The 14416-nt window shown below is 41.2% G+C and overlaps 1 protein-coding gene across 2 annotated transcripts; it reads left to right on the top strand.

The window, feature by feature from the left end:
• The first annotated feature begins 245 nt into the window (after positions 1 to 245).
• ctcf (CCCTC-binding factor (zinc finger protein)) lies at positions 246 to 13874 on the top strand. 2 transcript variants are annotated; one of them, XM_034686232.1, is made up of 18 exons: positions 246 to 452; positions 3212 to 3243; positions 3358 to 3491; positions 5562 to 5742; positions 5857 to 5975; positions 6129 to 6242; positions 6344 to 6523; positions 6797 to 7004; positions 7112 to 7276; positions 7633 to 7803; positions 8869 to 9002; positions 9121 to 9241; positions 9369 to 9518; positions 9622 to 9782; positions 9965 to 10147; positions 10248 to 10380; positions 10491 to 10730; positions 10900 to 13874. In XM_034686232.1, exons 3-18 carry the CDS (start codon positions 3459 to 3461, stop codon positions 11145 to 11147), a joined length of 2541 nt encoding a protein of 846 aa, XP_034542123.1. In that variant the 5' UTR covers positions 246 to 452; positions 3212 to 3243; positions 3358 to 3458; the 3' UTR covers positions 11148 to 13874. The 2 variants fall into 2 exon arrangements, with proteins under 2 accessions (XP_034542123.1, XP_034542124.1); XM_034686233.1 differs by lacking the exons at positions 3212 to 3243; positions 3358 to 3491.
• The last annotated feature ends 542 nt before the right edge of the window (positions 13875 to 14416 follow it).

Consider the following 14416-nt stretch of genomic DNA (forward strand, 5'->3'; position numbering starts at 1 on the left):
GACAGAGAAACGTTCACTTGTATTGGAGTAATGTTTGAGATTGAGGATCTACACTTTGACTTAAGTAATGAAGCTGTGTACTTTGTCCACCACCGTTTAAAACAGAATTCCTTCTCTTTGGTTTATTTTCTGTAATAAAAGTGGTATCTCCGAGGGCCCTCAAAGCAGCCCTCTTCCTAACATTGTGATAAATGGGCTTCCATGTATTCCAACGGGGCGCCCCTCCTGGCCAATCAGGGTGTGTGCAGCAGCTTCGACACCACCCCCCAGCGGCCGCACAGGCGCACTGAGCTGACAACTGCCATTTTGTGGCAGAGGCTACTCTGCTAAAGCGGGAGAGGGATTAAAACAAACTGCGAAGAAGCCTGCGTTTGTACCAGCAAGTTTAACTTTATAGCACAGACTCTGTGCTCTCGGCCAAGTTAAACGGGAGGAGAAACACCTAATAAGAGGTAAAGTAGCACTACTTTTCTGACAAGGGGGAGTTTGCAGGATCTTTAATCGGCCTCTAGGTGTCACGATGGGGCTCTGGGTCCGGGCAACTCGTCGGAGAGTGTTTGTCTCCCTCTATCGTTATTGAAAACCCCGTCAAAATACGCCTAAAAAACCAAGTTTTAACAAATGTATCCCCACTCCATTGCGTTTTAAGCGAATCCACGGAATAATCGTCGAGAATAAGTTACTAAAACTTCGAGGATTTGGTTGGAGAATTTAGGCCAAGGCGTCCATTTTCTCGCTTCTTTGTTTCCCGTCTTTGCAGCCTTGACGACATGGAAACTGGCGGGTTTAACTTAGTGCTACTGCTAGCTTGTGTGCACGAATACGAGGCCAACATCACAAAACAAACAGGCCTTCACACACGATAATAGAACTACTGGATTACATATAAATAACACACTCATCAATCATCCCAGTAAAGGTGAAAACACAGACGATGTGTCTTAAAGTCAGACCTTATGTTAGCTAACATTAGCCTAGTGAAAAGGCCCTTCCCCACCCAATGCTCTTAGTCACGTTATTCCTCAAAGTGGTTCAATCCGCGAATGTAACCAGAGTATTTGTTGGTTTTCGTTTTTAATTCAGCTGTATACAAAGTTTTAAATCTCCTCTGTGGAGGTTTCAGGTCGACTAAAGCAGCGACGCATACATCGACTCTAACGCCGAGGCCAACAACAAACGAGAATGTCGAAGCATTCACAGTAAAACGATCCTCCACTGATTCTCCAACACCAAATACACGCTTTGTGGTATCCAAAAATCAGCCATCTTCATTAGAGGAGAATCGCATTTGTCTTCTTTTCGCCTGTCATCGCGGTCAGTATAAGCAGTTGTTGTTGCACCCTTCGCCCGCTTGTCTCTTATTCTAAGCCCACCTCGAGCATCATAGCCACAGATATATATTATAGCAGAGAGCTCCCTCTACGATTCGGCTTGGAGAGCTACAAAAATACCGCTGTGCGAGGAGGCAACAGCTGCTCGTCTTCTTGCTTTAGTGTCATTGCCATGTTGAGGAAATCTTTAATGTAAGTCAGATATTTTGAGGCCTTATTTTGCAGCCTCTGTGTCTCCTACATGTTTGTCAACATCAACACAAGGGAACAATCAAGGGAATGTTAGGAGCGGTCTCTGAATTGATCATGCAGATGACAGTGATCAAACATACATTGATCACATCATCAGTATTAAGATGGTAAAGAGTTGAGCTCTGATTAATTTGAATGAGTTGATGTTTAGAGACTATTTGACATCATGCGAGGTTCAAAGTCCATCTCTCTTGTTGTTTTAGTTCCTAATCTAAAATAACCCCATCATCCAAGATAATATAGAGCCATTAAGTTTCAACTTATTAACAAACACCTATTTTAAATCAGTATCAATCAATCAATCAAGCTTTATTTATATAGCACCTTTCATACAAATCAAATGCAACCCAAAGTGCTTTAAGCGTATATAACATATTAGGGGAAAATAATAAGAATAATAATACAAATTAGAATAAAAGAAAATAGAGACTAATGCACACCAACAATAAAATATGTTTAATTAAAATAAGTTAAAGCATCAGAATTAGGAATACAAATAGTTAAAATAAATAGATTTAAAAGGGGTAAGAGCTGAAAATAAAACTAAGGCTAGAAATATCAATACAACTTAGTAGATAAATACAAAGAAATAAAAATAGAATAAGATTACAGTTAAAATAACTAAAATAGTAAAGCAACATTTAAATCAATATTACAATAAAAGTAATACAATTGTTAAACCCTACATGAAAACCAGACAATAAATACGTTTTTAGTTTAAAAGTCTCAATATCTCTGTCAGCTCCTCTCAGATCCTCCAGCAGACTGTTCCACAGTTTAGGATGCATAAGAACAATTAATCAAATAACAGTGAGAAGATATTCATCTTTAAAGGGAGAATATTTGTTAAGCATTTAATTACTTTGAATTTTTAGGCGGTATTGAGATGATTAAAGCTACAATATTAATTTATAACATTGGTTGGTTTTTACTTCTTAAATATGTAACATTTATTAGACATTTTGAAACTTTTTATGATGTCGTCACAACAACCAAACATTTTATCAATTAATCAGAAAATAATCAGAAACTAAAATTACAATTTATTCCGCTCTTCTTTCATTATTTTCTAATGAATAAGTTTTAAAAGTGTATATATCAGATTCATGAATTAATCCTTCTTAAATTAAGTTTTGAGCTGTAACAACAGTCCGGTATCTTGAAGTGAGCAGAGTAGGGAGCACATCAGTCAGCCGCTGGGCTAACAGAGGGTCCAGAAGTACGACTGGGTCATGTGTTACACCCTTTATTTATTTTTCAATGAGCTGTTGATTAGATCTGCCAGCTCTGTCAGATTTTCTATATTTTACTGCCTTAGTTTAACTCTCAGATAATCAAGTGCAAGATCTAAAACACCAACTCATGTCAAATTGAAAACGACAACTGGACATCAGATTTCTCTTCGGCCATGGAAGGCGAGTTATAAGGGATTTATTAAAACAAACAAATTTGATGAATTGTTTTTTCGTTGTCTAGCCTCAAAAGATGGTCTAATTAGGTTGGATGGACTAAAATTGAAACAGTGATAAGAAGATATTTTTGTCCTTTATTTCATGGGAGCACTTACCAACCTTTTAAGAGTGAAAGTTGTCCCATCACCCTCACCTGCTCCCCCTCCCCTCTTCCAGGTTGACAGTCAGGTCGCAGCCTGAATCCTCAGGTGAGCAGAGAGGTCTTGAATAGAACAGTTCACATTATGATAAATGTGCAGCCTGTCACAGCTCTTATGTCTGTATGTGTAAATGCGTAACCTGTCCCTCTTCCCCCCCTTCAGCTTGGCAGGGACAGTGAGGTAGCAGACATCTGAATCAGCACAGCTCAGGGATCTCAGCAGCAATCACAACCCTGCAGACTGCAGCCCAGTGTACAGAAATCATGATATCAGTCAATTTAGCCATGCTGTTCCAGGTAACACCCATAGTGTTAAGTGACAACTGTTGTACAACAACAGATTGTTTGAATAAGATACATCTGCAACAGATTCACCCTGTAGACGTGTCTGTGTGACCTAAGTCTTGGGTCAGAAGTCAGCAGTGTAGCAATGGTTACTTTATGTGGAAAAGGGTACGAGGGATGTCATTCATGTGACTGAGGTTTCACTTTTCTTTAAGTTTTATATGAATCAAGCTTCTACAACCCTTTTTGTGTTCAGACGCCAAAAAATCCACATGGTGAATTCTTGGGTTTAATTAATATTTATATTATTTCCTTAGAGTTTTAAACTGTCGGTGATAAGGGGTCACTTTAAAGATATTTGTGTTGCAATAAGGGATGTCATTTTTAAGTATTTTCTGTGATTTTTTCCACCAAAGTTATATTTTCTACATCAACAAAATGCATATAACTGATGGTACTGAATACGGGTACACGTTTAACACTGATTATCAACGATCAGGCTCATAAAAATATTCTCCGTGGACATAGTCTTATAATGTGAAGGCTCATAATAGTAACAGAGAAGTATTTCAGACTCACAGTGTCCAGTTTTCTGCCAACTTGTTCTTATTGAGAAAAATTAACATGTGTATTTGATCAGGTGTCAGCCGCAACCAGGTCATAATCAGTCCAGCTGCAGAAAAGCCCAGACGGCTCTGATGATGCTGGTCTGCAAACATAGCATATGAGCAATTCCCACCAGTCTGTTGTCTTTGTATCTAAAGGTGGAGAAATGTCCTGTTCAACGTGTTTAACCTTCGTGTCCGTGTCGTTGTTGGCAGCAGTTGCGTATTGATCCTCTTTAAAAAGCACTCGTGGAGTCCTGACACTCAGCTGCAGCTGAGCGTCTCTGCTGTACGCAGTCAGCTGATTCACATCAAAACATACTTTAAACTTAAAACACCTCCCCAATAGCTGAACGAAATATGAGACCACATGATGTTTGTTCCACTTGACAGGAATACTCGTGTTTCGAGTAATGTCTTAACAATCGATTAATCGATAATTGATTAATTGTGTACATCCCTAGTTGCATTGTCATTTTCTATTCATATTTTAGATTAAAAGAAATACAGTGAGGTTGATAAATGTGTGGGCAATGCTCTACTATATTTAGTATGTTTATCTGGGCTTTTATTTAATATTTTCCCATTACCATGGAGTATAACTGGGTCCATACCAGATACAGATTCATAGTCACAGCACTAAAATTAATTTCAATAACTAAAAGTGCTGTGCTGCTTAAAATAACCTTAAATGAAAATGAGTGACTCATAAATGAGATGACATTTTAATAAAATAATTGATTTTATTTGTTTGTTCATTTTACATGAATAAAATCTGTATGTATTCTGCACATGTATGTGTGTTTGATGACAACATGGTAATAAATTAGTCGGCTTTCTTTTCATATCATATATTTAAAGCTGACCTGAAAGAATAAAAGCCTGCTTTACATTTCACTCAAACCTGTGGATATAAACACCACTGAAGGTGTCTCTCATTTCTTAGTAATGTTGCTTGCAGCAGCTGCAAGGTAGGAGAAGTTGTGCCAAAATCCCCAACTCTACTTCTACAAGTGTCAAACTCCACTGACAGACTTCACCCTGAGCTCAATGATCTTTGATTTGCATTCACTCTGACTTTTTAAGAGTGCCTCTAACCATTTTCAACATGTGAATAATCTCAAGCTTTACAAACCTGTAAGTAATATTTGTATGGCATGATGATTTCTGAGCATAGTTTTTGCTGGTGTGGCTCCCAGTTCTACCAAAAAGTGCAAATCCTTGTACCTCTGTAAGTTGCTAATCATCAGTTAGTTTGAGCTCTGCTCAGTTGTGATAAGATACCAAGGAAAGTTCACATCATTCACTTTATTCCTTCCTGATTTTGTAATAGTCAGTGGTTTTGTTTTGAGTTGCAGTTAAAATCTGTTCTTTCACAAAGAAAAGCTGCTTCCAGTGACCTCTGAACCAGCCTGAGTCTAATGGTGATGCCGGGGTCTCATGGTGATCACATATTTTTCTACACTCCATATTTCAGTTCCTGCCCAGCATGGACGGAGGGCCAACAGAGGGTGTAGGGGTGGTGGAGATCCCCTCCAAAGACTTCCCCTCCATCCAGACCGTTCACAGTCAGGATGCCATGGTGGCTGACCTCCTCCAGCAGGCTGCAGAGGCTGGAGGTGTGGTGGAGGGACAAGCTGGAGTCATCCTAGAACAAGGTTAGTACTGATCACTTGATTAAAAGTAGCATCCATGTCTTTATGTTTGCATTTTGTGTAGACACGTTTGTGGTCAAATCTTTGACTCTCCGCTTTGTTGTGTTTTTTGTTCAGGTCATGGAGAAGCCCAACATCAGTTGATGGAAGCAGGGGTGGGGGTTGATGGTGGAGCTGGGGTTGAAATGATGGTTATGGACTCCCTGGATCCGACCTTGTTACAGATGAAGACAGAGGTAAGCTCACCATTACAGGTTGTCTGACTAGTTTGTCATGATGCAGTTGCAGAAAGATGTAAGTCTGTTTTAGAAATGAAATAAGCTACAACTAAGACTACTGCATGTATACGTGCAGGGTGATCAGTCCATTAAAACCACGTACATTTTCAGGTGATTGATGCCACAGTGGGGGGATCCACAACCACAGTGGGTGTTGTTGGAGGCCACCAAGCCCACCAAGCAACTGTTACAACAGTGGACCAGACACAAATCATCACACTTCAGGTAGGTACCTTTGTGAATACATTTTACATTGGTTTGTTTCACTGATACCCTGTAGTTGCCCTGGAAACGTGGGCTGACCTGAGGTCTCTGTCTGTCCGCAGGTGGTCAACATGGAGGAGCAGGCCGCTCTGGGTTTAGGGGAGTTGCAGCTGGTCCAGGTGCCTGTTTCTGCCACTACAGTTGAAGCGCTGCAGCAAGGCACTTATGTAGATACTACAGCTATGCCAAAGGACGGAGACCCGGTCATCTGCCACACCCTGCCACTGCCTGAGGGCTTTCAGGTACACATATACTTATTGGGGTCCCTTTAACCCAAAAACCTAAAGTGAAACAGCAGCTAAAAGTGATTGATTTCATTACTTGCTACTTGTAACTCAAAGTACATCATTCCAGAAGTCCTCATGTCATTAAAGTTTGAGTTATATTGTGTTAGGATAAGGCATTATTTCAGTTCATGTCTGTTATATCTGTTAACCTCTAAATCAATAAGACCTTGTTTTCTTATCACCCAAAAATATTTTGTGCTGATAAAAATGAAAACCTTTATTTTGTAGGTAGTTAAGGTTGGTGCCAATGGTGAGGTGGAGACAGTGGAGCAGGAGGAAGAGGGAGGAGTTGCCCACCCTGGGGAGGTGGAAGAGGAGGTTGGAAGCCAGCTGCTGGAAGGAGACGAGGAGCCCATGCAGCCTCCAAACGAAGACCCAGCCTGGGCAAAGGACCCGGACTATCAGCCTCCAACTGGAGCCATCAAAAGGTTCAAAAGGTAAGATCGTTGTTTGGATGGGAAACAGCCCTTGTGATGGAACTGAACCCTAATAGTATGTTGACAGTCATCTCTGTCATAAAGTCTAATGACTCTCTGGGTCTGTAGGGTAAAAAGAGTCGTCTGCGCTACGCTGAAGGAGATAAAGACATGGATGTCAGTGTGTATGACTTTGAGGAGGAACAGCAGGAGGGCCTTCTGTCTGAGGTCAACGCTGAGAAAGTGGTGGGCAACATGAAACCCCCCAAACCCACCAAGATTAAGAAGAAAGGTGAGAAGATGATCTCTGCTGGAACTTTGGCTTGATGGGAAACACATTGTTATTCATAGTTTGTCAATTTTGATTTTCATTGCCTCCTGAAAGTATGATGAGTAACAGGAAATAGTGTGATAAAGTAAACTAGTATAAATACTCAAGCCATACACTAGTTACTCTTAAGCTCATTTAATGAAGTGAACTCGACATATAACAAACCACAGGCGCAATAACCAACTATATGCATCACTCATAAAGGAATACTTAGAGGATGACATGAGTGTTTGTATTTGACAAAAGAACACCCTTGTTTATCCTGAGACAGCTGATGTTATTGGGAGTAAGACGTTGGTGTCATTACTGTGTTTCAGGAGTGAAGAAGACGTTCCAGTGCGAGCTGTGCAGCTACACATGTCCCCGACGCTCCAACCTGGACAGACACATGAAGAGCCACACAGACGAGAGACCTCACAAGTGTCACCTGTGTGGAAGAGCTTTCAGGACTGTCACACTGCTGAGGAACCATCTCAACACACACACTGGTAACTAACTAACTAACTAACTGAGCCTGTTTCACACTAAAAGATTTTTATAATCTTAACCAATTTAAAAATGTGCACTGAGTTTTCTTCCGTCAAAAACAAGGCCAAATACGTTGTTTTTCTCTTAAATTATATTTTCCACAGCAACAAAATGCATTTAACTGACAGTATTGAATACGGGTACGACATGTTGAACACGCTGAATTTCAACAAGCCGGCTCATAAAAATATTCTCTGCGGACATACAGTCTTTTAAAGTGAAGGCTCATAATACTAACAGAAAAGTACTTCAGACACTCAGTGTTCAGTTCTCTGTCTCCTCGTTCTTATTGAGAAAAATAAACATGTGTATTTGGTCAGGTGTCAGCCGGGAGCACAACCGGGTCATAATCAGTCCAGCTACAGAAAAGCCCAGACGGCTCTGATGTTGCTGGCCTGCAAACATAACATTCTAGCAATTCCCACCAGTCTGTTGTCTTTGTATCCAAAGGTGGGGAAATGTCCTCTTCAAAGTTGTCAACCTTCGTGTCCGTGTCGTTGTTGGCAGCAGTTGCGTATTGATCCTCTTTAAAAAGCGCATGTGGAGACCTGACGCACAGCCCAGTGCGCAACACCTTTAACAGCTGATTCACATGGAAATATGCTTCAAACTTAAAACACCTCCCTGATAGATGAATGTCATATGAGACCACATGATGTTTGTCACTTTTGTCATGATGACGGAAAATTTAAAACAAAAATGCGTGTTTCGAGTAAGTTTTTAACAATCAATTAATCAATACTCGATTAATTGTTTACATCCCTAATTTGGAGTGAGGGTTGCCTGATCATCTTCTGAGCAGATCAGGGAGATAAAATCACTCTTAACACACCTCCAGACGACAGGAGGATCTGGCCAGATAATCTTTAGAACCAGCTGTTAAGTGGGTCTTTGCTAACTTTTACTGGAGGGGGGAAATCAGGCCCTTGATTATCTTCCGTGTACCTGGCTTCACATCCTCACATCAAGGTTAGACCAGAACAGTATCGGTTGTTTACATGCTTGTTTTTCTTGTTCTTTTCAAGGAACTCGTCCACACAAGTGCACAGATTGTGACATGGCTTTTGTGACGAGTGGAGAGCTGGTTCGTCATCGTCGCTACAAACACACACATGAGAAACCCTTTAAATGCTCCATGTGTGACTATGCCAGTGTGGAGGTAAGACTTTTGATGTTCTTAGAGGTTTTTTTTGTTAAGACAGAGACAGAGACAGAGACAGAGACAGAGAGAGAGAGAGAGAGATTATAATAAAGTGTCACTGTGTGTTTCTGTGCAGGTGAGCAAACTGAAGCGTCATATTCGTTCCCACACTGGCGAGCGTCCATTCCAGTGCAGCCTCTGCAGCTACGCTAGCAGAGACACATACAAGCTAAAGAGACACATGAGGACACACTCAGGTAAAAGTGACCCTAAGTTTGAATATTAATCATAGAAAACATTTGTATTCTAGTCCTGTATTTCAACTCCTAGAAATGTCACAAGTATGGATGGCTGCAGTGTCTTAATATTTAATCCTCTTTGTAGGAGAGAAACCGTACGAGTGCTACATCTGCCACGCTCGCTTCACCCAGAGTGGAACCATGAAGATGCACATCCTGCAGAAACACACGGAGAATGTGGCTAAATTTCACTGCCCACACTGCGACACAGTAATAGCACGCAAGAGTGACCTGGGTAACACAAACAGAGCAAAATGATCACATAGATCAGAAAGCTTACTTTGCTTTGTTGTTTGGCTCTACTGATGTGTTTTTTTCTGTTTTTCTCTGTTCTGCAGGCGTTCATCTCAGAAAGCAGCACTCGTTTATAGAAACTGGAAAGAAGTGTCGTTACTGTGATGCTGTTTTCCACGAGCGCTACGCTCTGATCCAGCACCAGAAGTCTCATAAGAACGAGAAGAGGTTCAAATGTGATATGTGTGACTACTGCTGCCGCCAGGTCAGTGTTCACAAATACAGTTTTAAATTAAACGTGGTTTCTGTTAGTTGACAATGAGTTATTTTATCTAGATGTGTCACCAAAGCAGATATCCTGGACATTGGAATCTATGGGATATCGTAGAATGTGCTAAGAATGTCATCACACGGTTTTAAAATTGCATTACATGCTTCTGTGTCCAGGAGCGCCACATGGTGATGCACCGCCGCACTCACACAGGAGAGAAACCGTACGCCTGCAGTCAGTGTGAGAAGACCTTCAGACAGAAGCAGCTGCTCGATATGCACTTCAAACGCTACCACGACCCCAACTTTGTTCCCACTGCCTTTGTCTGTCCCAAGTGTAGTAAGACCTTCACTCGCAGGGTAAGGAAGCCCCACTTTCAATTTGGCCGACCTTGTGTGATCTCCAACATAGGGTTATGACTAGAGTATTAAACCGCAACTATCCCATGGGTTTTTGCAGAACACCATGGCTCGCCACTCTGAGAACTGCAACGGTGAGATAGAGGAGGCCGAGAATGGAGCCACAACCCCAAAGAAAGGAAGGAGGGGAAGAAAGAGGAAGATGAGGAGCAGGAGAGATGGGGAAGACAGTGGTGAGGATCCATTTTTGTATGCCAGTATGGACATGATGATTTGGTCTGATCTGGGATGGGGACATTTTTTGGTCTGACATCTATCTTTGTTGTTTCTGTGTGATATTCAGATGAGGATCATGCTGACCTAGATGATGATGAAGAAGGGGAGGGTGAGGAGGAAGCATCACTGTTACAGGAAGAGGAAGAGGGAGATAGTATGGAACTGGACCAGGCCCCTGCTGCCATCCCAGTGCCGGCTCCAGATGAGCCCCCAGTGAAGAGAAAACGAGGAAGACCCCCAAAGAATGCCCCAAAACCTCCAACACCCAGCAAGTCTGTCAGAGTGGCTGCCAAGACAACTGCTGCTAGTAAGAACACTTCTATCATTCAGATTTGATGTTAATGTCATGATTAAAAGCACTTTGCATGGATGTAACATGTGATTTAGCAAGTGAGACTGTTGCAGACGAATGTTGAGAAGATGTTGTTCATCAAGAGTTGCGCAGCACTCAAGTGTGTCTCTGTTGTGTCGTGTAGCTGCTGCCATCATCCAGGTGGAGGATGAGAGCACTGGAGCAGTGGAGAACATCATAGTGAAGAAGGAGGACGGAGACATCTCTGCAGCGGCTACCCTGGAGGAGGGTGTGGCTCTCACCGTGGAGGGGGTGGGGCTAGATGGCGAGGGGGTAGAGACTGTCGAGCTGGCTGTCAACGAGGAAACAGCGGTCACTGCTGCCAATGGAGATCTGACACCAGAGATGATCCTGAGCATGATGGACCGGTGAACACCCCACACAGACACACAGCCGGACTTTGAGTACAATTGGCAAATACACACTAACATTTCCAAGTCTTTGGCCTTCACCTGATGATCCACATGGCGGCCATGTTGCCTCCATGGAAGTTACTGCAAAAATAACCATGCACAAAGAAGGGAAGCCACATGTAAATACTTCCACACAGCAACTCCACATCCACACATTTCAACACACACACACACACACACACACGCACGCACGCTTGAGTATTCTCCCTCATCATAAACAGACGTGGTCTGAGCTAATGACAGACTTTTCTCTGCTCTTTAACGCTTGTTTCGGTCTGAATGTCTTCTAAATGAATCATTGTGTATTTTGCTACTTGTTTCTACCCACAGCCGCTTCCTGTGTCAGTCCCTGCCCACACACTCTGCAGCTAATGTTCCGCTCCTCTCTGCTCTGCCAAAAGGAGACACTAAAACATCTACCTTCACTTTTCACTTTGATTTCCTGCTTGCTCCTCTTGCAACTACTTGACTTCGCTCATCAAGCCTTCATATGTGTATATATAGAAAACTGTAGTAATCCTTATGAGGCGTAGTATATGGTACCTGTTCTCGGTCACATGATGTTTGGATTCCTTGCCTGTGAAACACCGAACTTGTTACAATTGTATTAGTTTTTACATGGAGGATTCTTTAACAAGTGGGCCAGTGGGCTCAAGCAGACGGGGTCAAATGAACAGGAGTCAGCATCGACTTCCTCTGTTTCACATCTCTGCTTTCAGCACCCAACATTGTTCTGACGGAAAGACTGGTGCAAACTACATGATTGAAATAGATGATCATCTAGTTTCCGATTGCTAACATGGCTCAAGATGAAGTTCTATTTCCTTTTTTTTCTTCTTAATCACTGTTTGAAAGTATACTGTATGACTCTGATAGCTGATGTTCTTCCTCCTCCTGTAGATTGTTCTCCATCACATAAACTGATTGATCCCTGTCAGTAGGGGAATCCTCTCAGACCGGCTTCAGTTGCTAAAACTTTGTACTATGTTGTTGATTTTGTACATTCCTTTTATTTAAACCACAGGGTTAATGTGGTATTTTAAGACTTGGGCCCTATTTAATCCTTATTTTGGAAGTTAAAACTTTTAAATTTGCTCTAGTTGATTGATTCAACTGGGATCTGTGAACCAGATTGTATTGACTGTAATGTAATCCCCCAATCAGAGTATATACACTAAAATTGTTGATTTTTGTTAATGATGAGGCAGATTGTCAACTGAAGTGTCTGACAGTATCACAGAAATGACCCCCACAGAGACTGACCTCTTTGCCAGGTGAAGACCCCTTTCTTTAAAGCCAGAAACCGCTTTCACATCGCACCTTTAAAGGTCTTGTAACAACAATCACAGCTCGTGGAACGCTTGAACAAACCGTCCCGTGACATACTGTCCACTGAGGATTCATTTGCAGTCATTACAGCATGTTTAATGGCTTCTGGCTGAAGAAAGCCTCCTCCCTGATTTCACATTTCTTTTGCACCAGTAAGTCATTAAGCCCCCCCCCAAAATGTGTAAATAATTGAGCCAACATTGAAATGCGTTAATTTAAATCAGCAGCTTCAAACACTGCTTTGTCGGATGAAACCAGCTGCTCTTCATCCCCCTGTAAAAAAGAAATATCAACCATAACAACTGTGGCAGGTGTCTTGCATGTAAATACATGTTTTAACCCCTCTTGCTTTTGTGAACCTTTTAAAGCTTTTAGCGGCTAATTTGGAGACGTGTTGGTTCAAACTGATGATGAGGTTTTCATGTCTGGTGCCATAACGGATACTCTGGATCATCATGCTTTGTTTCCACACATGAGCCCCTCTTAACCACCCAAACTGAATATTAACCAGGCTGTTTCCTGTTGCTCATGGCTGTGTTACGTCTCTGCTCTGATACTGTTCTGAACACTTCTTGATTCTGGCCATGTTCTAGCTGCCTTTCTGAGACTGCTCCTTTCTGCGGTTGGCCCGGTCCGGTTTTGATTTGCTTGTGCCCTAAAGGTGTGAGGAGAGTTTTACCTTAATATATGCTGAAAGACAAATTAGCTGTCTTGCTCCTTTTTCTAACAGGCTTTTAATTTTTATTTGAAGGATGTCAGGTTTTGGAGGCTGTGTATTTTGTTGTGCTTTATAATGCATCTTATTTTGGTAATCAAGAACAGCTCTGTGAAAAACAAGAAGGACATTTATTTGTTCAAGTTGCAAAAGTTCATCCTTGATGTCCAAAAATCACCCATGAGCTCTGAAGTTTGACTGATGCTGGTGAAGTTTCCTGTTCTTTTATTTCAACAAAACAGATTTTTTTTTGTATTAAAACGAATAAGATGTGATACAAATTTGCTGTAAAGAACCACAAACACAGACCTTAAATAGAAACTAATGTTCATCCATCAAATGATCACGTTTTCTATGAATCATTCAGAAATACTAAACCTGTGACTGTAAAACAAGGAAAAAGAAAATGTGTCATCAGTTTATCATGTTGAGGCAATTGAATGGAAAGATGTTTGACTGCAGTAAAGTGTTTTTTGGTTTGCACTTCACTTGTTTGTTTCAGCAGAAGATTTGAGAGAATAGTTCAAAGATTGTATGAAATGCATCCCTGTTTTAAAACCAGGAAAACGTTCGTCCTGTCATTTCTGAAAGTGACACACTGTACAGCTGATGAAAAATAAAATCATCCTTATGAGCCCATGATCGCTGCGTGCATCTTTTCTTTTCATCAAGTAGCCTGAAACTACCTGTTAAAGCTGGACCCTGTGGATAAGAAATAATAATAATAATAATAATAATAATAATAATAACCTGCTAGTATATTTACTATTGAAGTATTGTTAGTGGAGTTAATCACCTTCTGAACTCTGGGCTGATATTCTGATAGATTATTCAAATTGTTCCTTGAACTTGATCACAACACTTACTGCATTACTGGTGCTTACTGCTTACATACTGAATGTTTCTACATATTTATCATTTTCACTATATGTAATGGCGCCCTCTAGTGATCAGGAGTGTGTGAAACAGCCATCCACTGTCTTTGCCTGTACCACAGTATTTATGTTTGTAATTTTACAGTTTTTCTCAGTCGTTGGTACATTTCTCAAATCATCCTCGACATTTGCAAAACAGTAAGTCCATTTCTCAAAAGAATTCGTACAAATAGCAAAACACCATGGATTACCTGCAAAAGCCAGTATCTTGCTCAAAATCCTTACTTCATCTCTCAAAAGTAAATATCT

The sequence above is a fragment of the Notolabrus celidotus genome, chromosome 6 (assembly GCF_009762535.1).
Source record: "Notolabrus celidotus isolate fNotCel1 chromosome 6, fNotCel1.pri, whole genome shotgun sequence".
Classification (NCBI taxonomy): domain Eukaryota; kingdom Metazoa; phylum Chordata; class Actinopteri; order Labriformes; family Labridae; genus Notolabrus; species Notolabrus celidotus.